This window comes from Scyliorhinus torazame, chromosome 13 (genome assembly GCF_047496885.1).
Source record: "Scyliorhinus torazame isolate Kashiwa2021f chromosome 13, sScyTor2.1, whole genome shotgun sequence".
Taxonomy (NCBI): Eukaryota; Metazoa; Chordata; class Chondrichthyes; order Carcharhiniformes; family Scyliorhinidae; genus Scyliorhinus; species Scyliorhinus torazame.
The window spans coordinates 153,990-173,783 of NC_092719.1; the positions used below are offsets into that span (position 1 = coordinate 153,990).

At 49.1% G+C, this 19,794-nt stretch overlaps 1 protein-coding gene across 6 annotated transcripts in view; it reads right to left on the reverse strand.

Annotated features, from left to right (window-relative positions):
* Positions 1-19,794, reverse strand: part of pcloa (piccolo presynaptic cytomatrix protein a) — a 633,232-nt gene that overhangs the window by 132,281 nt on the left and 481,157 nt on the right. For all 6 annotated transcript variants that reach the window (XR_011934010.1, XM_072470931.1, XM_072470933.1 and 3 more), the window contains one exon: positions 11,895-11,988. Coding sequence is in view for 5 of the 6 variants with exons in the window: in XM_072470931.1 (XP_072327032.1) it covers positions 11,895-11,988 (94 nt within the window). In the remaining variant the exon portion in view is untranslated. The remainder of the gene's footprint in view (positions 1-11,894; positions 11,989-19,794) is intronic.

A 19,794-nucleotide genomic window follows, 5' to 3' on the forward strand; every position in this document is an offset into this window, starting at 1 on the left:
GCTGAAAATAGATAAGTCCCCGGGACCTGATGGGATTTATCCTAGGATTCTCTGGGAGGCCAGGGAAGAGATTGCTGGACCTTTGGCTTTGATTTTTATGTCATCATTGGCTACAGGAATAGTGCCAGAGGACTGGAGGATAGCAAATGTGGTCCCTTTGTTCAAAAAGGGGAGCAGGGATAGTCAGCATGGCTTTGTGAAGGGTAGGTCATGCCTCACAAACCTTATCGAGTTCTTTGAGAAGGTGACTGAACAGGTAGACGAGGGTAGAGCAGTTGATGTGGTGTATATGGATTTCAGCAAAGCGTTTGATAAGGTTCCCCACGGTAGGCTATTGCAGAAAATACGGAGGCTGGGGATTGAGGGTGATTTAGAGATGTGGATCAGAAATTGGCTAGCTGAAAGAAGACAGAGGGTGGTGGTTGATGGGAAATGTTCAGAATGGAGTTCAGTCACAAGTGGAGTACCACAAGGATCTGTTCTGGGGCCGTTGCTGTTTGTCATTTTTATCAATGACCTAGAGGAAGGCGCAGAAGGGTGGGTGAGTAAATTTGCAGACGATACTAAAGTCGGTGGTGTTGTCGATAGTGTGGAAGGATGTAGCAGGTTACAGAGGGATATAGATAAGCTGCAGAGCTGGGCTGAGAGGTGGCAAATGGAGTTTAATGTAGAGAAGTGTGAGGTGATTCACTTTGGAAGGAATAACAGGAATGCGGAATATTTGGCTAATGGTAAAGTTCTTGAAAGTGTGGATGAGCAGAGGGATCTAGGTGTCCATGTACATAGATCCCTGAAAGTTGCCACCCAGGTTGATAGGGTTGTGAAGAAGGCCTATGGAGTGTTGGCCTTTATTGGTAGAGGGATTGAGTTCCGGAGTCAGAAGGTCATGTTGCAGCTGTACAGAACTCTGGTACGGCCGCATTTGGAGTATTGCGTATAGTTCTGGTCACCGCATTATAGGAAGGACGTGGAGGCTTTGGAGCGGGTGCAGAGGAGATTTACCAGGATGTTGCCTGGTATGGAGGGAAAATCTTATGAGGAAAGGCTGATGGACTTGAGGTTGTTTTCGTTGGAGAGAAGAAGGTTAAGAGGAGACTTAATAGAGGCAGACAAAATGATCAGGGGGTTAGATAGGGTGGACAGTGAGAGCCTTCTCCCGCAGATGGAAATGGCTGGCACGAGGGGACATAGCTTTAAACTGAGGGGTAATAGATATAGGACAGTGGTCCGAGGTAGGTTCTTTACACAAAGAGTAGTGAGGCCGTGGAATGCCCTACCTGCTACAGTAGTGAACTCGCCAACATTGAGGGCATTTAAAAGTTTATTGGATAAACATATGGATGATAATGGCATAGTGTAGGTTAGATGGCTTTTGTTTTGGTGCAACATTGTGGGCCGAAGGGCCTGTACTGCGCTGTATTGTTCTATGTTCTATGTTCTATAAGTGCTTTGCAGTAACACATTTATTTCAAATTAGATTTGCTGCACATGGGATTACAGGGTGATTTTATAAAGTGGATTCAAAATTGGCTTAGCTGTAGGAAAAGGCAGATGATGACAGACGGCTGCGTTAGTGACTGGAAGCCAGTGTCCAGTGGGGTACCACAGGGATCTGTGCTGGGTCCCTACTGTTTGTCATTTATATAAATGCCATAGATGACGATGTGGGGGGTAAGATCAGTAAGTTTGTGGATGACACAAAGATAGGCTGGGTGGTTAACAGTGAGGCTGAGTGTCCCGGGTTACAGGAAGATACAGACGGGAGGGTCAAATGGGCAGAAAAGTGGTAGATGGAATTTAACCCTGAAAAGTGTGAGGTGAGACACTTTGGAAGGAGTAATGTAACAAGGAAATATTCAATGAATGGCCTGAAACTGGGGAGTTCCGAGAAACAAAGGGACCTTGGCGTGTTTGTAAATAGATCTCTGATGGCAGAAGGACAGGTTATAGGGTGGTGATAAAGGCATATGGGACCCTTGCCTTTATCAATCAGGGCATTGATTACAAAAGCAGGGAGGTCATGTTGGAGTTGTACAGAACTTTGGTGAGGTCACAGCTGGAGTACTGTGTGCAGTTCAGGTCACCACATTATAGGAAAATGGCCTCTCAGGGAAAGCAGCAGCAGTCAAAACCACAGCACTGTGGGTGGCTCTGCTGCTCAGATGGGTGGGAGAAAAACAAGTGGCAGAACTATAGAGAGAGGATTCAATAATTAGGGTCACAGACAGACGCTTCTGTGGTCGCAAACGTGAATCAAGGATGGTACGTTGCCTTCCGTGTCACGGGGCGGCTGCAGGGCATTCTGGGGAGGGAAGGTGAACAGCTAGTGGTCGTGGTTCACATTGGTACCGACCAGCAAGCTGAACACAGGAAGTTGGGGAGAAACTAAAATGCTGGACCTCAAATGTAGCAATGTCAGGATTACTCCCAGTTCCACGTGCTGGAGAGAGCAGGAATAGGAGGATAGATCAGATGAATGGGTGGTTGGAGAGATGGTGTAGCTGGGAGGGATTCAGATTCTTGAGGCAGTGGATCCGGTTCTGGGGAAGCTGGAACCTGTAAAAACTGGACAGGTTGCACCCTGGCAGAGCTGGGACCAATATCCTGGCGGGGGCTTTCGCTCGTTCTGTTGGGGAGTATTTAAACTAGTGTGGTAGAGGGATGGGATCTCAAAGCTTGGTGGAATTGCGGATAGCGATGAGGACTGTCAGAGGATACAACAGGATAGAGATTGTCTGGAGATTTGGGTGGAGAGATGGCAGATGGAGTTTAATCCAGACAAATGTGAGGTAATGCATTTTGGAAGGTCTAATACAGATGGGAAATATACAGTGAATGGCAGAACCCTTAGGAGTATTGACAGGCAGAGGGATCTGAGTGTATAGGCACACAGGTCACTGAAAAGGGCAACAGAGGTGGAGAAGGTAGTCAAGAAGGCATACGGCATGCTTGCTCTCATCGGACGGGTATTGAGTATAAAAATTGGCAAGTCATGCTGCAGTTGTATAGAACTTTAGTTAGGCCACACTTGGAGTATAGTGTTCAATTCTGGCGCCACACTACCAGAAGGATGTGTAGGCTTTGGAGAGGGTGCAGAAGAGGTTTACCAGGGTATTGTCTGGTATGGAGGGCATTTGCTATGAGGCGAGGTTGGATAAACTCGGTTTGTTCTCACTGGAACGACAGAGGTTGAGGAGCGACCTGATAATGGTCCATAAAACAATGAGGGGCATAGACAGAGTGGATAGTCAGAAGCCTTTTTCCCAGGGTGGAAGAGTCAATTACTAGGGGGCATAGGTTTAAGGACTGAGGGATGTGTGAGGGAGATTTTTTTACACAGAGAGTGGTGGGTGTCTGGAACTCGCTGCCGGAGGAGGTGGTGGAAGCAGGGACGATCATGATGTTTAAGAGGCATCTTGACAAATACATGAATAGGATGGGAACAGAAGGATATGGACCCCGGAAGTGTAGAAGGTTTTAGGTTAGATGGGCAGCATGGTCGGCACGGGCTGGAGGGCCGAATGTCACCCTGGTGTAACCAGGTGCTCTTTCTAATGTGCTTCTGAATGCTCCGAAAAGTTACACCATTGCCCATTGTAACTGATGATTCTATGATTCTATGAAACAACACCAGTTAATGTCCAACAGGTTTGTTTCGAATCACTAGCTTTCGGAGCACTGCTCCTTCCTCAGGTGAACGAAGAGGTGGCTTCCACAAACACATATATAGAAAAAGTCAATTATGCAAGGCGATACTTTGAATGCGAGTCTTTGCAGATAATTAAGTCTTTACAGGTCTAGACGATGCAACTGGAGAGAGGGATAATGACAGGTTAAAGAGGTGTGAATTGTCTCAAGCCAGGACAGTTGGTAGGATTTCGCAAGCCCAGGCCAGATGGTGGGTGGTTAAATGTAGTGAGACATGAATCCAAGGTCCCGGTTGAGGCCGTAGTCATGTGTGCGGAACTTGGCTATAAGTTTCTGCTCGGCGATTCTGCATTGTCGCACATCCTGAAGGTCGCCTTGGAGAACGCTTACCCGAAGATCAGAGGCTGAATGCCCTTGACTGCTGAAGTGTTCCCCGACTGGAAGGGAACATTCCTGCCTGGCGATTGTTGCGCGATGTCCATCCATCCGTTTTCGCCGCGTCTGCATGGTCTCGCCAATGTATCACACCTCGGGACATCCTTTCCTGTAGCGTATGAGGCAGACAACGTTGGACGAGTTTTCTTTTTCGGGATCTTGTCTGCTTTCTTGCATCTTTGTAGAAACCCGAAGTCAGTGTCTATAAACGTGATCTTCTTGGAGATCATTCCAACGCCAGCATCTCCACATCATTGTAACTGAGGCAGAGGCAGGCTGTGGTGTTGCTAACCATGGTCTGAGGTAACCTGTGGTGGTGATTGCCTTCTGGCTGCTTGAAGGCTGGAGAGTCCTAGCATGGTGAGGGTTTCCAGCACAGGTGCAGAAGCCTCCTCTTTGGGTGTGACTACTAGAGGAATTGGGTCGCTAGCAGAGGAGCTGAGGAGTGCCTGTCCACGCTCTGGCCCTTTGAGATAAGCCCCTCGATGTTGCAGCCTATACTCCTTCTCCCATTTCAGACATCCTTATCGAACGAATATGGAGGGGCAAGTGGCTTATTCCAATTCCTATTTCTTTTCTTATTTTGTCTCCTCGTTGAACTGAGTGAACTTAGTGCCTGGTGAAGAATTTGGTACAGTTGTGATATCTCTCTGGTAAGTACTGTATTGTCGATTAACAGTCAAACACTGACTTATACTTTTAAAACGACAAGTTTTTTTAGGAACCTATGGTGGGCCTTTGTGGCCTCTCTCTGGCGTGGTTAGAGGTGGGAAGGATATTAAATCATGTGGGAGGCTGCTGTGTGAGAACCTTGATACTTTTGTGATTCTGATAACATTAAGTCCATGGTGTGAAGGGTTACGGTTGTTGCTCACATACTGCGATTACCTAAGATCATAACTGATCAGAATGTGGCCTTAACTCCTTTTGTCCACATCGGAGAATCTTTGATTCGCTGCCAATCACGAAGTTATCAAACACAGCCTTAAAAATATTCAATGAGCCATTGCTGCCGCCTGGGGAAGGGACTTCCCCAGACAACCCACATCGAGAGAAAAACAAAGGGCAGAATTCTCAGTTCCAGCGACAAATTGCTGATGCCAGGACTGAATCACGCGGCTGTGCCAGTCTCGGATACCCTCATTGGCGAACACCGGCGCCACACGAAGCAAGTGTCATTCCAATGAAGGCTGGCATGTGAATTGCACATCATTCGCGGGCGCGACCACGGGGGCTCCGCATCCGATGGCCCAAGTTCCCAATGGCGGGGTTGACTTGAGCTTTCTAAAATGGTGAAACCGGCGGCGTTGCTGCTGAGGGAGAGAGAGGGTAGGACCCGGAGAGGTGCTGCTGGGCCGGACACTGGCTGGGCTGCTCGGGGTGGGGGAGGCCCTGCCAGGGCCAGGGGAGAGCGGAGGATGGGGGCAAAAGGCAGAATTGGCCAGGGTCACACCCGACATGGGACTGGGGCGGGCAGTGTCCAGCCACGAGCAGCCATTACTGCGGCCATCTCGCTGCGCAGCCACCTTGGGGCTGTTTAGCACAGGGCTAAATCGCTGGCTTTGAAAGCAGACCAAGGCAGGCCAGCAGCACGGTTCAATTCCCGTACCAGCCTCCCTGAACAGGCGCCGGAATGTGGCGACTAGGGGCTTTTCACAGTAACTTCATTTGTGACAATAAGCGAATTTCATTTTCATTTTTTCTTGGCCTCTGGTTCTGCAGAGTAACACTGACTGGGACCCTCACCCCTGCATCTAACCCCCATCACACCCTCCCCCACCCGGCCGCCCCCACCGGTGGCCCACCCTGGGCAAACCCACAGTAGCCCCTATGGGTACCACAGTGCCTACCCCTGGTTAAGGCAGTGCCAACTAACGGTATCCTGGCACCAGATATGAGTGGCAGGTGTCAGCCTCCAACGGGTCTGGGGTGAGGGGATGGGGGGGACATGTGGGGACAGAGCCCACAGTGCCAACTGGAGCCACCATATAGCGCGGTGGACCTGGTTGGGCACAGGGATACGCACCATGCTAACATGTCGGCCTTTCACCCCCTGCAGACAATGGATATTGGAACTCAACCAGCAATGGTGGCCTTCCTGCTGGTCGCCACAGCCCTGGGGGATGCCCTGCGGCTGTGGCTGGAGCTGCTCGAGGAGGAGGAGGAAGCTGCAGCAGCGGAGCGGGCAGCAGCAAAGTGGGCAGCAGCGGAGCGGGCAGCAGCAGAGTGGGCAGCAGCAAAGTGCGCAGCAGCGGAGCGGGCAGCAGCGGAGCGGGCAGCAGCGGAGCGGGCAGCAGCGGAGCGGGCAGCAGCAAAGTGGGCAGCAGCGGAGCGGGCAGCAGCAAAGTGGGCAGCAGCGGAGCGGGCAGCAGCGGAGTGGGCAGCAGCGGAGCGGGCAGCAGCGGAGCGGGCAGCAGCGGAGCGGGCAGCAGCGGAGCGGGCAGCAGCAGAGCGGGCAGCAGCGGAACGGGCAGCAGCGGAACGGGCAGCAGCGGAGTGGGCAGCAGCAAAGTGGGCAGCAGTGGAGCGGGCAGCAGTGGAGCAGGCAGCAGTGGAGCGGTCAGCAGTGGAGTGGGCAGCAGCAAAGTGGGCAGCAGTGGAGCGGGCAGCAGCGGAGTGCGCAGCAGCAGAGTGGGCAGCAGCAAAGTGGGCAGCAGCGGAGCGGGCAGCAGTGGAGTGGGCAGCAGCGGAGTGGGCAGCAGCGGAGTGGGCAGCAGCAAAGTGGGCAGCAGTGGAGCGGGCAGCAGTGGAGTGGGCAGCAGTGGAGCGGTCAGCAGTGGAGTGGGCAGCAGCAAAGTGGGCAGCAGTGGAGCGGGCAGCAGCGGAATGGGCAGCAGCGAAGCGGGCAGCAGCGGAGCGGTCAGCAGCGGAATGGGCAGCAGCGAAGCGGGCAGCAGCAGAGCGGGCAGCAGCAGAGCGGGCAGCAGCGGAATGGGCAGCAGCGAAGCGGGCAGCAGCGGAGCGGTCAGCAGCGGAATGGGCAGCAGTGGAGTGGGCAGCAGCAAAGTGGGCAGCAGTGGAGCAGGCAGCAGCGGAGTGGGCAGCAGCGGAATGGGCAGCAGCGAAGCGGGCAGCAGCGGAATGGGCAGCAACGGAGTGGGCAGCAGTGGAGTGGGCAGCAGCAAAGTGGGCAGCAGCGGAGCGGGCAGCAGCAAAGTGGGCAGCAGTGGAGCGGGCAGCAGCAAAGTGGGCAGCAGTGGAGCGGGCAGCAGTGGAACGGGCAGCAGGGAGCAGGCAGCAGCGGAGCGGTCAGCAACGCAGTGGGCCGTAGAGGGACAGGTGGCAGCCGCTCAGGATGGCAAGCTGGCCACCCAACAGGCCGAGGAGGAGGAGGTGCCAAGGAGGCGCCCGACAAGGCCTCGTGTGTACTGGCACCGCCTGTCATTCGAGGACCTGCCGGACAAGCATGCCGTCGGAGACTCCGACTGAGCAGGGAGACAGTGCGACATATCTGCCAAATGATGGCACACCTGGCACCGCGGGGGAATGGGGAGGACACCTGCTCCCGGTGACTGTCAAGGTGACGGTCGCCCTGAACCTTTACACAAGGTCCTTCCAGTCGCCGAGTGGGGACCTGTGCGGGATCTCACAGACCTCGGTGCACTGGTGTATCCGCTCCGTCACGGAGGCCCTAGATGCCCAGTCGGCTGAATACATCCATTTCAATGTGGACCGTTCCCACCAGGCTGCCCGGGCAGCGGGGTTCGCTGCCATCGCCGACATGCCCCGGGTCCAGAGAGTGATCGACAGGATGCATGTTCCCCTACTAACACCTGCAGATGACAGGCCGCTCTACACAAACTGAAAGGGGTTCCACTCAATGAACATTTAGCTGGTCTGCAACCATCAGCTGTGCATCATTCGCCACTGCGTCTGATACCCGGGCAGTGTGCACGACACCCTCCATCCTGGCACACTCGGTGATTCCTGACATGATCAAGATTCCCCCCCACCCCCACACCGGCTGTGGGGTTGGCTCCTGGGCAACAGGGGTTATCCACTGCGATCGTGGCTGATTTGGATTTGTTTACTGTCACGTGTACTGAGGTACAGTGAAAAGTATTTTTCTGTGAGCAGCTCAAACGCTTCGTTTAGTGCATGAAAAGAAAAGAAAATACATAATAGGGCAACACAACATATACAATGTAACTACATAAGCACTGGCATCGGGTGAAGCATACAGGGTGTAGTGTTAATGAGGTCAGTCCATAAGAGGGTCATTTAAGAGTCTGGTAACAGTGGGGAAGAAGCTGTTTTTGAGTCTGTTCGTGCGTGTTCTCAGACTTCTGTATCTCCTGCCCGATGGAAGAAGTTGGAAGAGTGAGTAAGCCGGGTGGGAGGGGTCTTTGATTATGCTGCCCGCTTTCCCCAGGCAGCGGGAGGTGTAGATGGAGTCAATGGATGGGAGGCAGGTTTGTGTGATGGACTGGGCGGTGCTCGGGGTGCCTGATGGCCCCCAGGCATCTCCATGGGAGGGGAATGCGAGTGGAGATAAGCCCCGAGGCTCCCCCGCCACCTGGCGCTGCCAGTCCTGGATGCTCGCTCTGGTATCGACCAGGGTCTGCACGCTCGCGGACATGGAGCACAGGGAGTGGAACATCTCCCTCTGGGACTGTGGCACCTCCTTCTGTGGCTGCGCCATGCTGGCCAGCGCCTGGGCAATGCCGCCGATGTTCCCAGCCATGGCCGGCTGTGACTGGGACACGCTGAGGAGCGTCGCTGCGATTTCCAGGTGGCTCTGGCACATGGCTGCCTGTGAGAGGGCAGCCCTGTCCTGGGCCTCGGCCAGTACCTGCACAGATTGCCCCAGGCCTTGGACACACTGATCCATACCGCGATCCTCGTGCCCAATGCCTCCACCTCGGACACCACCCGTGCGGTGTTGGCCTGGGAGGCAGGCGTGGTCGGCACCATCTTCTGCTCCTGCCGTGGGGGAACTCCTCCACCTGTGCCTGCAGCTGCTGGATGCTCGGCGACAGCCCCTCATGTGGGCCCTGGCTCTGCGACTGTATTTCCATGCGATCGGACTGTCCGTTCCAGAAATTCGAGACCCGACTGGAGGGTAGCTAGTCCCTGGGGTCAGCCTGCCCTCCGACTGCCCGCCCTCTCGGGGTGGGGGTGGGTCAGCTGTGTGGTTACCGGACAGTGTCCCAGGAGCCTCTTTACTAAAGTGCCCAACCGGGGTGAGTGTCTTTTGGATGGTGGAGGGTGTTGGAGAAGCTGTGACAGTAAATCGCTGTCAACCTCCGACCCGAGCTCTGGGGTGTCCTGAGTCTCGGGCGGGGGCTGGTGTCCGAGCTGCTGTCTCCGTCACTGCTCGGCTCACGGGGGGGGGGCAACTCCGGCTGAGGCACTGGCTGGGGGCGGGGGACACCGGATGGACCCACCGCATCTCCACCTGGTCCTGTGAGACACAAGACAAGGCACGTGATTAGACCACGGGCCGGGGAGGGGGGGAGGTGCAAAGAAAACTACCAGCTGAGACTCATTTAGACCGCCAAGGAGCTGTGGAAATTGCAGTATTTAGGGAGAGCGCCAGACAGGGAATGGTGCTGCTCAGGTTCGGGCACCAAATCAGGCCCCGCGCATTGGCCGCTGACAACTCCCTACCTGCCTGAGCTTGGTCATCGCCCATCCCCTACCCAGGCAGGAGAGTCAGAAACAGGACCAGACTGAGACTGGCACCGGTCACCGCCCACAGGCCCGAACATTCGCCCCCAGCGATGCAAACTTCGGCGATTGGTCCCAGGCCGACATCCTACAAGGTCAGGGCACAAGGTCAGGGCACAAGGTCAGGACAAGGTCAGGGCACAAGGTCAGGGCACAAGGTCAGGGCAAGGTCAGGGCAAGGTCAGGGCACAAGGTCAGGGCACAAGGTCAGGGCACAAGGTCAGGGCACAAGGTCAGGGCACAAGGTCAGGACAAGGTCAGGGCACAAGGGCAGGAAGTCGCTCATCACGTGGATCATCGCTGGCGCCGCTCCACGGATGTCGCCGCCGAACAGCCTGGTGCGGTGCCAGCTCTGCCAGAGTTGCCGCCGGCCCTCCCGCCCCTGTTGCCGTCACAGACAACAGCCCCAAACCGACAATGCCAAAATGTTAGACGAGGATCAACTCAACTTTGATTGAAAGACCGAGATGGACCCACTGCCCCACCCGAGGCACCTGCACCAACCACCGCGCTGACAACACGGCCTCCACCTGGCCGGTGGTCACATAAGCGCCGTTCTCCAGTCCAGTGACCGACACAGACCAGTCCAGAGCGTTAATTCCAATCTAAATGGGCCAGAAGTCCAGGGCAGGATCTGTTCAAGGCCGTTACTACCATTTGTTTTTTTTCCCATTCTCCCGCTGGTTTCTGCCAGCCGTTTGGGTCGGCGCCCGGCAACTATCCCGACCTCTGTCAATCAGGGAACGCAGTCTGTGCATTCCTGAGACGGCGAATCCCGGGGTTACTTCAGGGACTAAAATCTGACAAATGCCCTGGACTTGCTAGCTGCACCCTCAAAGTGGTAAATCTGGAGAAAGTGGACTTGCTAGTTATGAGTTTCCAAAATTCCTTTGATTTAGGGATGGTCCCCTCAGATCACTTTGATCATAAGAATAAAAAAGCAGAGCATTTTTTCAAAGGTAAGAAACTTGTGTTGATGTTCATAGACACTTGGGTGCTGGTAAAAACACAGAGAGTTAGCACGCAGGTGCAACATGCTAAGTAGGTAAATAGCATGTTGGCTGTTTTGCGAAGGGGATTGGAGTAGAGGAATGAAGTATTGTGACGATTGTACAAGGTTTCGGTGAGATCACATCTGGAATATTCTGCAGTTTTGATATCTCTAATTGAGAAAATGTTAGAGTCCAGTTAGAGTTCATTATAAAGTATGTTACAGCCAAGGGAATTTAGGAATGCATAATATAATCAGAGTCAGCATAGCTTCATAAAGGGGAAACAGTGCCTGACAAATATATTAGAATTCATTGAGGTGGTAATGAACAGGATAGATAAAGGGGAAACAGTAGATGTAATATAGTTGGATTTCCAAAAAGTGTTCCATAGAATTCATAGAACCAAAGAATACCTATAGTGCAGAAGGAAGCCAGTCAGCCCATCGAATCTGCATTGATGATTTAGATAAGAAACGTGATTGTACGATAGCGAACTTTGTGGATGACATAAACATTGAATTCTCTGGTCATTCGCTGTCAGTACATGGTCTCCGGCGGTGTGGGGTGGCTTCAATGGGAATTTCCATTGACAGTGGCGGAAGCAGGGAATCTTGCCGGCAGCAAAATGCATGCCGCCTCCCCCCTCCGGGAAACACGAGGCTGGGAGGCCGGAGAATCCTGCCATAGAATCTACAGGGGGATATAGGAAGGTTAAGTGAGTGGGCAAAAACTTGGCAGATGGAATATATTTGCGAAAATGTGAAGTTATGCACTTTGGTAGGAAAAATAAAGGAGCTGAATATTATTTAAATGGAGACAGACTGCAGAAAGCTGCAGCATAGAGGGATCTGGGGGTCCTTGTGCATACATCACATAAAGCTAGCTAGCATTCAAGTTTCCAGCTTTAGTTATTTCCTTTTATCATATTCAACTCTTGCAAGAATAATAAACCAGCAACCAGTAGCCTCAAGGCAGCTTTGCAAACTTCTATAAACTGTTAAAGATCTGAATTCTTTCCACAATTTATGCTTATTTTTGTGCTGCATTATTCCAATGGGTGGGTCATATTCCTGCTGAATCTTATTTGTCCAAAGGAATGTTTATTCTGTCAATTGTGTTCTCCAATGTGATGTTAAATCATAACATTACCTGCTCCATCGAAATGCTTTTGTAAATCACAGTTTGATTCCATTCTGGGTTGATGCTTTTCTGTACGTGCTTAGTTCTGCGCTTGTTCTCTACACTGTTATAAAGCACAATGCATTATCAATTAAATCAGAAGCTATGAATTGGCGATGTTTTATTTTAAGACAGAAACAATCACGGAAATAAGATATACATGTCTGCAATTTCAGTTTTTTTGAGAAAGTTTGAGAACAATTTCATTCTTAGATTTTGCTTACTCAATTGAATTCAAAATTGGCATTTGTTTAATTTAAAGAGCAACTGTAAGTAAGATTGATGAGATGGTTTGTTATACTATTGCTTGTGTTCAAATTCCAAGTTCTAGTATGGCACCTTGGAATGCTTTTCTACACTAAAGATTATATGAATAGCAGTTGTTATTGTAGTGGGACATCACCATGTGAAATTCTGTTGAAACAGTGTAATGTGTCAGTGTATTTATCAGCCACTATACAAATAGAAGTTTAAGACTACATGAAAAGTATACGCTTGTTTTAATGGGTAACGTGACCTTATACATAGGCAATTCTGGTTAATTTCCATATGAGAGATATTCCTAACTATATAGAACTACTGGATTAAAATGTATTATGATAGTTTCTATACGAAGCTTACTCACAGATCAGTGGATTTTCAATCGTTAAATTATTTTGTTCCGCTTTGGGCTTATGCAATAAAAATATGTATAAAAATTCCTCAGTTCAAACACTTTATGATTATAGCTTTCATAAACTTTCAACTAAATACTCCAGATAAAATTCCTGTCTGTTATTATGTTACAATAGTTAAATGAAAATACCGATGCAGATATAATGTGGGGTAAATGGTGATGTCCTCAAGCAGTGCATTTGGTACGACAACATGTGCCTGATCATCAGAGAACAGGTGCGAGCAATGTTTTCCCAGAAGCAAAGAACAAAGAAAATTACAGCACAGGAACAGGTCCTTCGGCCCTCCCAGCCTGCGCCGATCCAGATCCTTTATCTAAACCTGTCGCCTATTTTCCAAGGATCTACTTCCCTCTGTTTCCCGCCCAGCAGTTTGTGAAATTAAAGAGGAATTTAATGATGTGAACCTCTTATCGCCTGGCTCAGTAGAAATTGCCAAAATCTGTGAGCAGTTTGCTGCTCTTTCGTTCTGCAAGTGAAGGCCTTTGTACATCATTGTTTCATAATGGATGTGAAAGAGATGCACTGTGATCACTGTACAGGTCTCACAAAATAGTTTTAGTCTCTTCTATCTCTCACAAAGGTCATCGACATGAAAGAAACAGGCTTGAATTTTGCTCAACCAATGAAAACACAATCAGCAATCTGGTGCCATCTGGAATAGAATGAGATCTCGACTGACATTCTTCACTTCAAACATTCAACCCCAAATTGTCACGTACATTGTACCTGTCTTGGAATGAATTTAGAATTTGCTCTTTGATCAATTAATAAATAATTTCTCTGTTTGAGATTCTGCAATGATTAACTCAGGTTATTTCGGGTTTCTTAAGCATTTCTGTCAAAAACTGAGGATGCAGAGCAGCTCAATATTTTTATGCCAAATAAATTTTCACGCTCACCAAAAATATTTCTGTTCAGATTCATATTTTCTGAATGGTTGGTGAAAGCAAACGGTTAATATCAATATTCATGTTCTTGGCCTGCATTCATTTCCAATCTAATTAATTAATGCTTTGTTTATTTGATCTCTACTAAAATATTTTTTTAGAATTTAATTTCACACTTATAACAAATAACTTTAAAGTCACATAACATTCTACTGATAAATTTGCATTTCCTTCTATCCTCTGGCCCAAGAATCAGTAACCTCTTTAACCCACACAAGATGTATGACAGTGGACTGAACTTTACCCATAGAAGGTAGCTGGGACGAGAAAATAGGTGAGTTGACAACAGGTCAGTGATTGGAAGAGCAGACGATCGTTAGAAACAGAGGTTGCAGTCGGAATCTGGCCCCTCCTGCCTGCTCCACATTCAATAAGATGATGGCTGATTTGATTGTGGCCTCAATTCCACTTTCCTACCTGTCCTCAATAATGCTTGATCACCTTGTAGTTTAACAATCTGTCCAACTCAGCCTTGAATGTTTTCAATGACCGAGTCAATCGATGTATCATCAGAAAATTTGGCTAGAATACAAAATCCATTCTTCCAAGTCATTAATATGAACTGTAACTAGTTGAGGCCTCAGCATCGAACCTCCACTAGTTTGCCAAGTTGAAAATGACCCATTGATCCCGATTCTCTGGTTGCATTTTTCCGGCCCTTTCCACTGTCGGGATCTTCCAGTCCTGTCAAAGATGACCCCTGCAGCGGGATGGGCTAGCCAAAGGAAACGGCAAAGACATTGATGGGACCAGAAGATCCTGCTGGTGGCCAATAGTGAGTCGCCTCTGTCGCTGGAAGACATGCCGAGGGGGGGTGGGGGGGGGGTTACCTGTGTAAGGGTCCTTCCTGTTTATTCCTTTATTTCTCTTTTATTTTATTTTGCCGTTATCATTTTTGATCCATTGGTGATTACTGAACATGTATCTTTATGTAAAGCAGCAGAAAAAATGAGGAATTCAGAAGTTACAGGGGAGAACAATCTGCTAATCTGTCTTCCCTTCTGTGTTTGTCTTGTGTGTGTAGAGAGGATTGAGGAGATTAACGTGAGGAATTAGATGATAGTTAACCAGTTGTATTTGCTGCGGATTTCACTATAGTTTTTGTTATAAATACACAGTAATTGTGTTTAAACTTACAAACCTGGTGATTGTAATTATTGGACAGCTAAGGGCCAAAGGCTTCAGGTATTCTTCTGAGAATTGTTGGTTAATTGTTGTGTTATGACTTTGGGTCAAGTGGGACTCGAATTGACCATGCGCTCGTCCAGAGTGTCATAATACCTGTTAGTTACCCAATCTTCTAACCATGCTAATATATCATGCCAACAGCATAAGCTCTTGTCTTGTGTAGCAACCTTGTCTGTGGCACCTCATCAAATGTCTTTCAAAAATCCAAATACACCACATCTACTTGTTCTGCTTTGTGAAGCTTACTTGTTACATCCTCAATGAACTCTTTTTCAAACAAGTTTTCCCCTTCACTCCCCTTTAATAATGGATTCTAGCAATGACCTGATGACAGCTGTTAGCTATATCTTCCTTCTTTCTGTCTCCCTCCTTTCTTGAAGAGAAGCATCATAGGTAATCATAGAATTTACAGTGCAGAAGGAGGCCATTCGGCCCATCGAGTCTGCACCGGCTCTTGGAAAGAGCACCCCACCCAAGCCCACACCACCCTATCCCCATAACCCAGTAACCCCACTCAACCAACGCGAAGGGCAATTTTGGACACTAAGGGCAATTTATCACAGCCAATCCACCTAACCTGCACATCTTTGGACTGTGGGAGGAAACCGGAGCACCCGGAGGAAACCCACGCACACACGGGGAGAACGTGCAGACTCCGCACAGACAGTGACCCAGCTGGGAATCGAACCTGGGACCCTGGAGCTGTGAAGCAATTGCGCTAACCGCTATGCTACCGTGCTGCCCACTATCATATTTATGATTGCCCAATCTACCCTTCCAGTATCTGGGGAATTTTGGAAGTTTACAACGAATGCATCCACTTCTTTTAAAAACCATCAGACACAGGGGAATTGGCAGACATTAATCCTATTAATTTTCTCAGTCCGTTTTCACTAGCGATCATGATTGATTCAGGTTCCTCGTGGTTTCTATTATTCTTGATTTTTTTTTGTGTCTTTTACAATGACGGCAAATACAAAATACTTGTTCAAGGTTTCTGCCATTTATTTGTTTTCTAGGGGGCGTCATTGGTGGGACTGGAAAATCCTACCAATGGGAATGCCTAAAATATTCACTCCATTCTCTCTCACAAGTGGACCACCCAGAGGACATCCACCTTGCTCAGCCCCCTCAGGGTTATAGAATTACAGTGCAGAAGGAGGCCAGTCGGCCCATTGAGTCTGCACCGACCCTTGGAAAGAGCGCCCTAGTTAAGCCCCACACCTCCATCCTAAATCCTTCATCCCCGTAACCCAGGAACCCCATCTAACCTTCCTGAACAAGGGCAATTTAGAATGGCCAATCCACCTAACCTGCACATCTTTGGACTGTGGGAGGAAACCGGAGCACCCGGAGGAAACCCACGCACACACTGGGAGAATGTAGAGACTCCACACAGACAGTGACCCAAGCCGGGAATCAAACCCGGGACCCTGGAGCTGTGAAGCAACTGTGCTAACCACTGTGCTAAGGTGCTGCCCACCTGGCAGTTAATAAGATCATCTTACGTTCTTCTAAACTCCAACCCAACCTGACCAAAATTTCCTCATAAAATAATCTCTGGCCACATTGTGGCAGCGGGGTCAGCATGTGCAGGTATGGGGCACTGTCTCCAATGGCATCCGTCAGAGCGTTTACAGACAGCATGCAAGAAAGCCCTATACTTCCTCAGGAAACTAAGGAAATTCAGCATGTCCACATTGACTCTTGCCAATTTTTACAGATGCACCATAGAAAGCTTCCTATCTGGCTGCATCACAGCCTGGTATGGCAACTGCTCGGCCAAAGACCGTAAGAAACTTTGGAGAGTCGTGAACACCGCCCAGTCCATCACACGAACCTGCCTCCCATCCATTGACTGTCTGCACCTCCCGCTGCCTGGGGAAAGCGGGCAGTATAATCAAAGGCCCCTCCTTCCCGGCTTACTCACTCTCCCAACTTCTTCCATCGGGCAGGGGATACAAAAGTCTGAGAACATGCATGAACAGACTCAAAAACAGCTTCTTCCCCTCTGTTACCAGTCTCCTGAATGACCCTCTTGTGGACTAAACTGATCTCTCCACACATCTTCTCGACTGAGTAGTACTACACTCCGTATAACTGGTCTGATTAGTACGTTTGCAGACGACACAAAGGTTGGTGGAATTGCGGATAGCGATGAGGACTGTCAGAGGATACAGCAGGATTTAGATTGTTTGGAGACTTGGGCGGAGAGATGGCAGATGGAGTTTAATCCGGATAAATGTGAGGTAATGCATTTTGGAAGGTCTAATGCAGGTCGGGAATATACAGTGACTGGTAGAACCCTCAAGAGTATTGAAAGTCAAAGAGATCTAGGAGTACAGGTCCACAGGTCACGGAAAGGGGCAACACAGGTGGAGAAGGTAGTCAAGAAGGCATACGGCATGCTTGCCTTCATTGGCCGGGGCATTGAGTATAAGAATTGGCAAGTCATGTTTCAGCTGTATAGAACCTTAGTTAGGCCACACTTGGAGTATAGTGTTCAATTCTGGTCGCCACACTACCAGAAGGATGTGGAGGCTTTAGAGAGGGTGCAGAAGAGATTTACCAGGATGTTGCCTGGTATGGAGGGCATTAGCTATGAGGAGCGGTTGAATAAACTCGGTTTGTTCTCACTGGAACGAAGGAGGTTGAGGGGCGACCTGATAGAGGTCTACAAAATTTGAGGGGCATAGACAGAGTGGATAGTCAGAGGCTTTTCCCCGGGGTAGAGGGGTCAATTACTAGGGGGCATAGGTTTAAGGTGAGAGGGGCAAGGTTTAGAGTAGATGTACGAGGCAAGTTTTTTACACAGAGGGTAGTGGGTGCCTGGAACTCGTTACCGGTGGAGGTGGTGGAAGCAGGGACGATAGTGACATTTAAGGGGCATCTTGACAAATACATGAATAGGATGGGAATAGAGGGATACGGACCCAGGAAGTTCAGAAGATTGTAGTTTAGACGGGCAGCATGGTCGGCACGGGCTTGGAGGGCCGAAGGGCCTGTTCCTGTGCTGTTCTTTGTTCTTTGTATACTTCACCCGATGCTTCACCTGATGCCTATGTCTATGTATTTACAGTGTGTATTTATGTATGTCCTATGTCCTATGTTTTTTCATGTATGGAATGATCTGTCTGGGCTGTACGCAGAATAATACTTTTCACTGCACCTCGGTACATGTAACAATAAATCAAATCAAATTCAATTCAAATCAGAGGCCACTGAAGCATCACTGCTTGAAGAATAGCAAGTCCTGGGAGACACAGCAGGCGGGAGCGGAGTTCCTGTGACCAGTAAGCTTCTTCCCTTTTTGTTCGCTGTGCGTTTCCTCAGAGGAGATGTTCCCTGCTGGTATGCAGATGGAGCTGACTCATGCACAAAGGGTAATAGAGGGGACCAAACCTAAAATACTGAGAGAGTTACAGTGTGCTGTTCCCAACACAAAAAACACTCTCTCAACCTCAACTCCTTCCCTGAAACTCCCAACTTCTCATCCAGCGTTTGCTACATTCCCCTTTTACCCTGCTCATGAATCCAAAAGTTAAAAAATGATTGGTGCACCTGCCTGCTTCCCACGCAGTGAGCTTGAAATTGAATGGGGCTCGTGAAATTTTGGTCAATTGGGGATTTAATTCCCCCAACAAGCAGCCTAATTGTTGGGGTTTTGTATTTGCCAATCAAAATATCATGTGCGTGCGGGATGATGTTCGGATACACACCCGGCATTATCATGTGCTATTTAACACGCTTCTGGGTAAAGCTTGGACCCACCTGTCAAATTCTATCCCAGATGTAGTCTCACCAATCGCTGTACAACTTTCCTACTTTTATTCCATTCTCCTTGCAACAAACAAAGCATTCCATTTGCCTTTCTATAACTTTCTATGCCTGCAGATTAATATTTTGCGGTTTTGGTACCAGGACACCCAGATCCCTTTGCTCTCAGCGTTCTGCAACCTTTCTTCATTTAAATAATATTTTGCTGTTCTATTGCTCCTGCCGAAGTGCAGAAGTTCACATTTTTCCCAAATTCTTCTCCATTTGCCAAGCTTGTGTCCATACCTATCTAGAACTATAACCCAATGCAGACTCTTATGCCCTCTTCACACCTTACTCTCCGACTAACTTTGTGGCATCAGCAAATTTAGCAACCTGAATCCTAAAATTCTGTCCCTTCATCCATATCAGTGATTTAAATTGTGAATAATTGGGGTCCCTGCACGGATTCCTGTGGCAGTCCACTCGTTTCATCTTGTCAACCCAAAAAATGACCCGTTTATCCCTACTCTCTCCTTCCTGTAAGCTGCACAACACTGGAGGCATTGGGCAAAATTCTCTGGCTTCCCCGCAGCATTTCTTGTGTTGGGAGGCATCCCACTATTGGCCAGCATCGAATCCATCCCACACGCTGGGAAATCCCTGATGGGGTACTTTACCACACCCTGGGCAAGTGCGCTGACAATTCTAGTCCCACTTGACCCGGAGTCCCAACACAAGTGAATTAACCAATAATTCTTTTAAAAATACTGAACGTTTTTGGCCCTTGCCTGCCCAATAATTACAGTCACCAGATTTGTAAATTTAAACACAATTACTATTTATTAATCACAAGAACTATAATGAAATATGCAGCAGATACAGTTGGTTAACTATTGACTAAGACATAACTCCCACTTTAATTTGACACCCAGCCTCTACACACAAGATCGATAAATACAGAGGGGTGGAAAAGGGTAATGAAATATAAGAGCAAGGAAGAAAGGGTCTTTGTTTCAGATGATGATTCTTAGCACACTCCTCTTCACAGCAAGCATGTAGTTTAAAGTCTTTGATGCAGGCTGCACTAGCTTCTCTGTAGATTCATTCATTCAGGTTTTCTGTAGTTTAGAAATATGGTACTCACAACATTCCTGGAGAGGCCCCTTACTTCTCATCACACCTTGCTTCCAGTCTGCAGTCCCAGGAGCACAGCACAGGTTACTGGAGAGAGATAGAGAGAGACAGCCCTCACGACAGGCTTTCTGGAGAGAGTTAGCTGAGTCTTTCAGGAGAGAATTA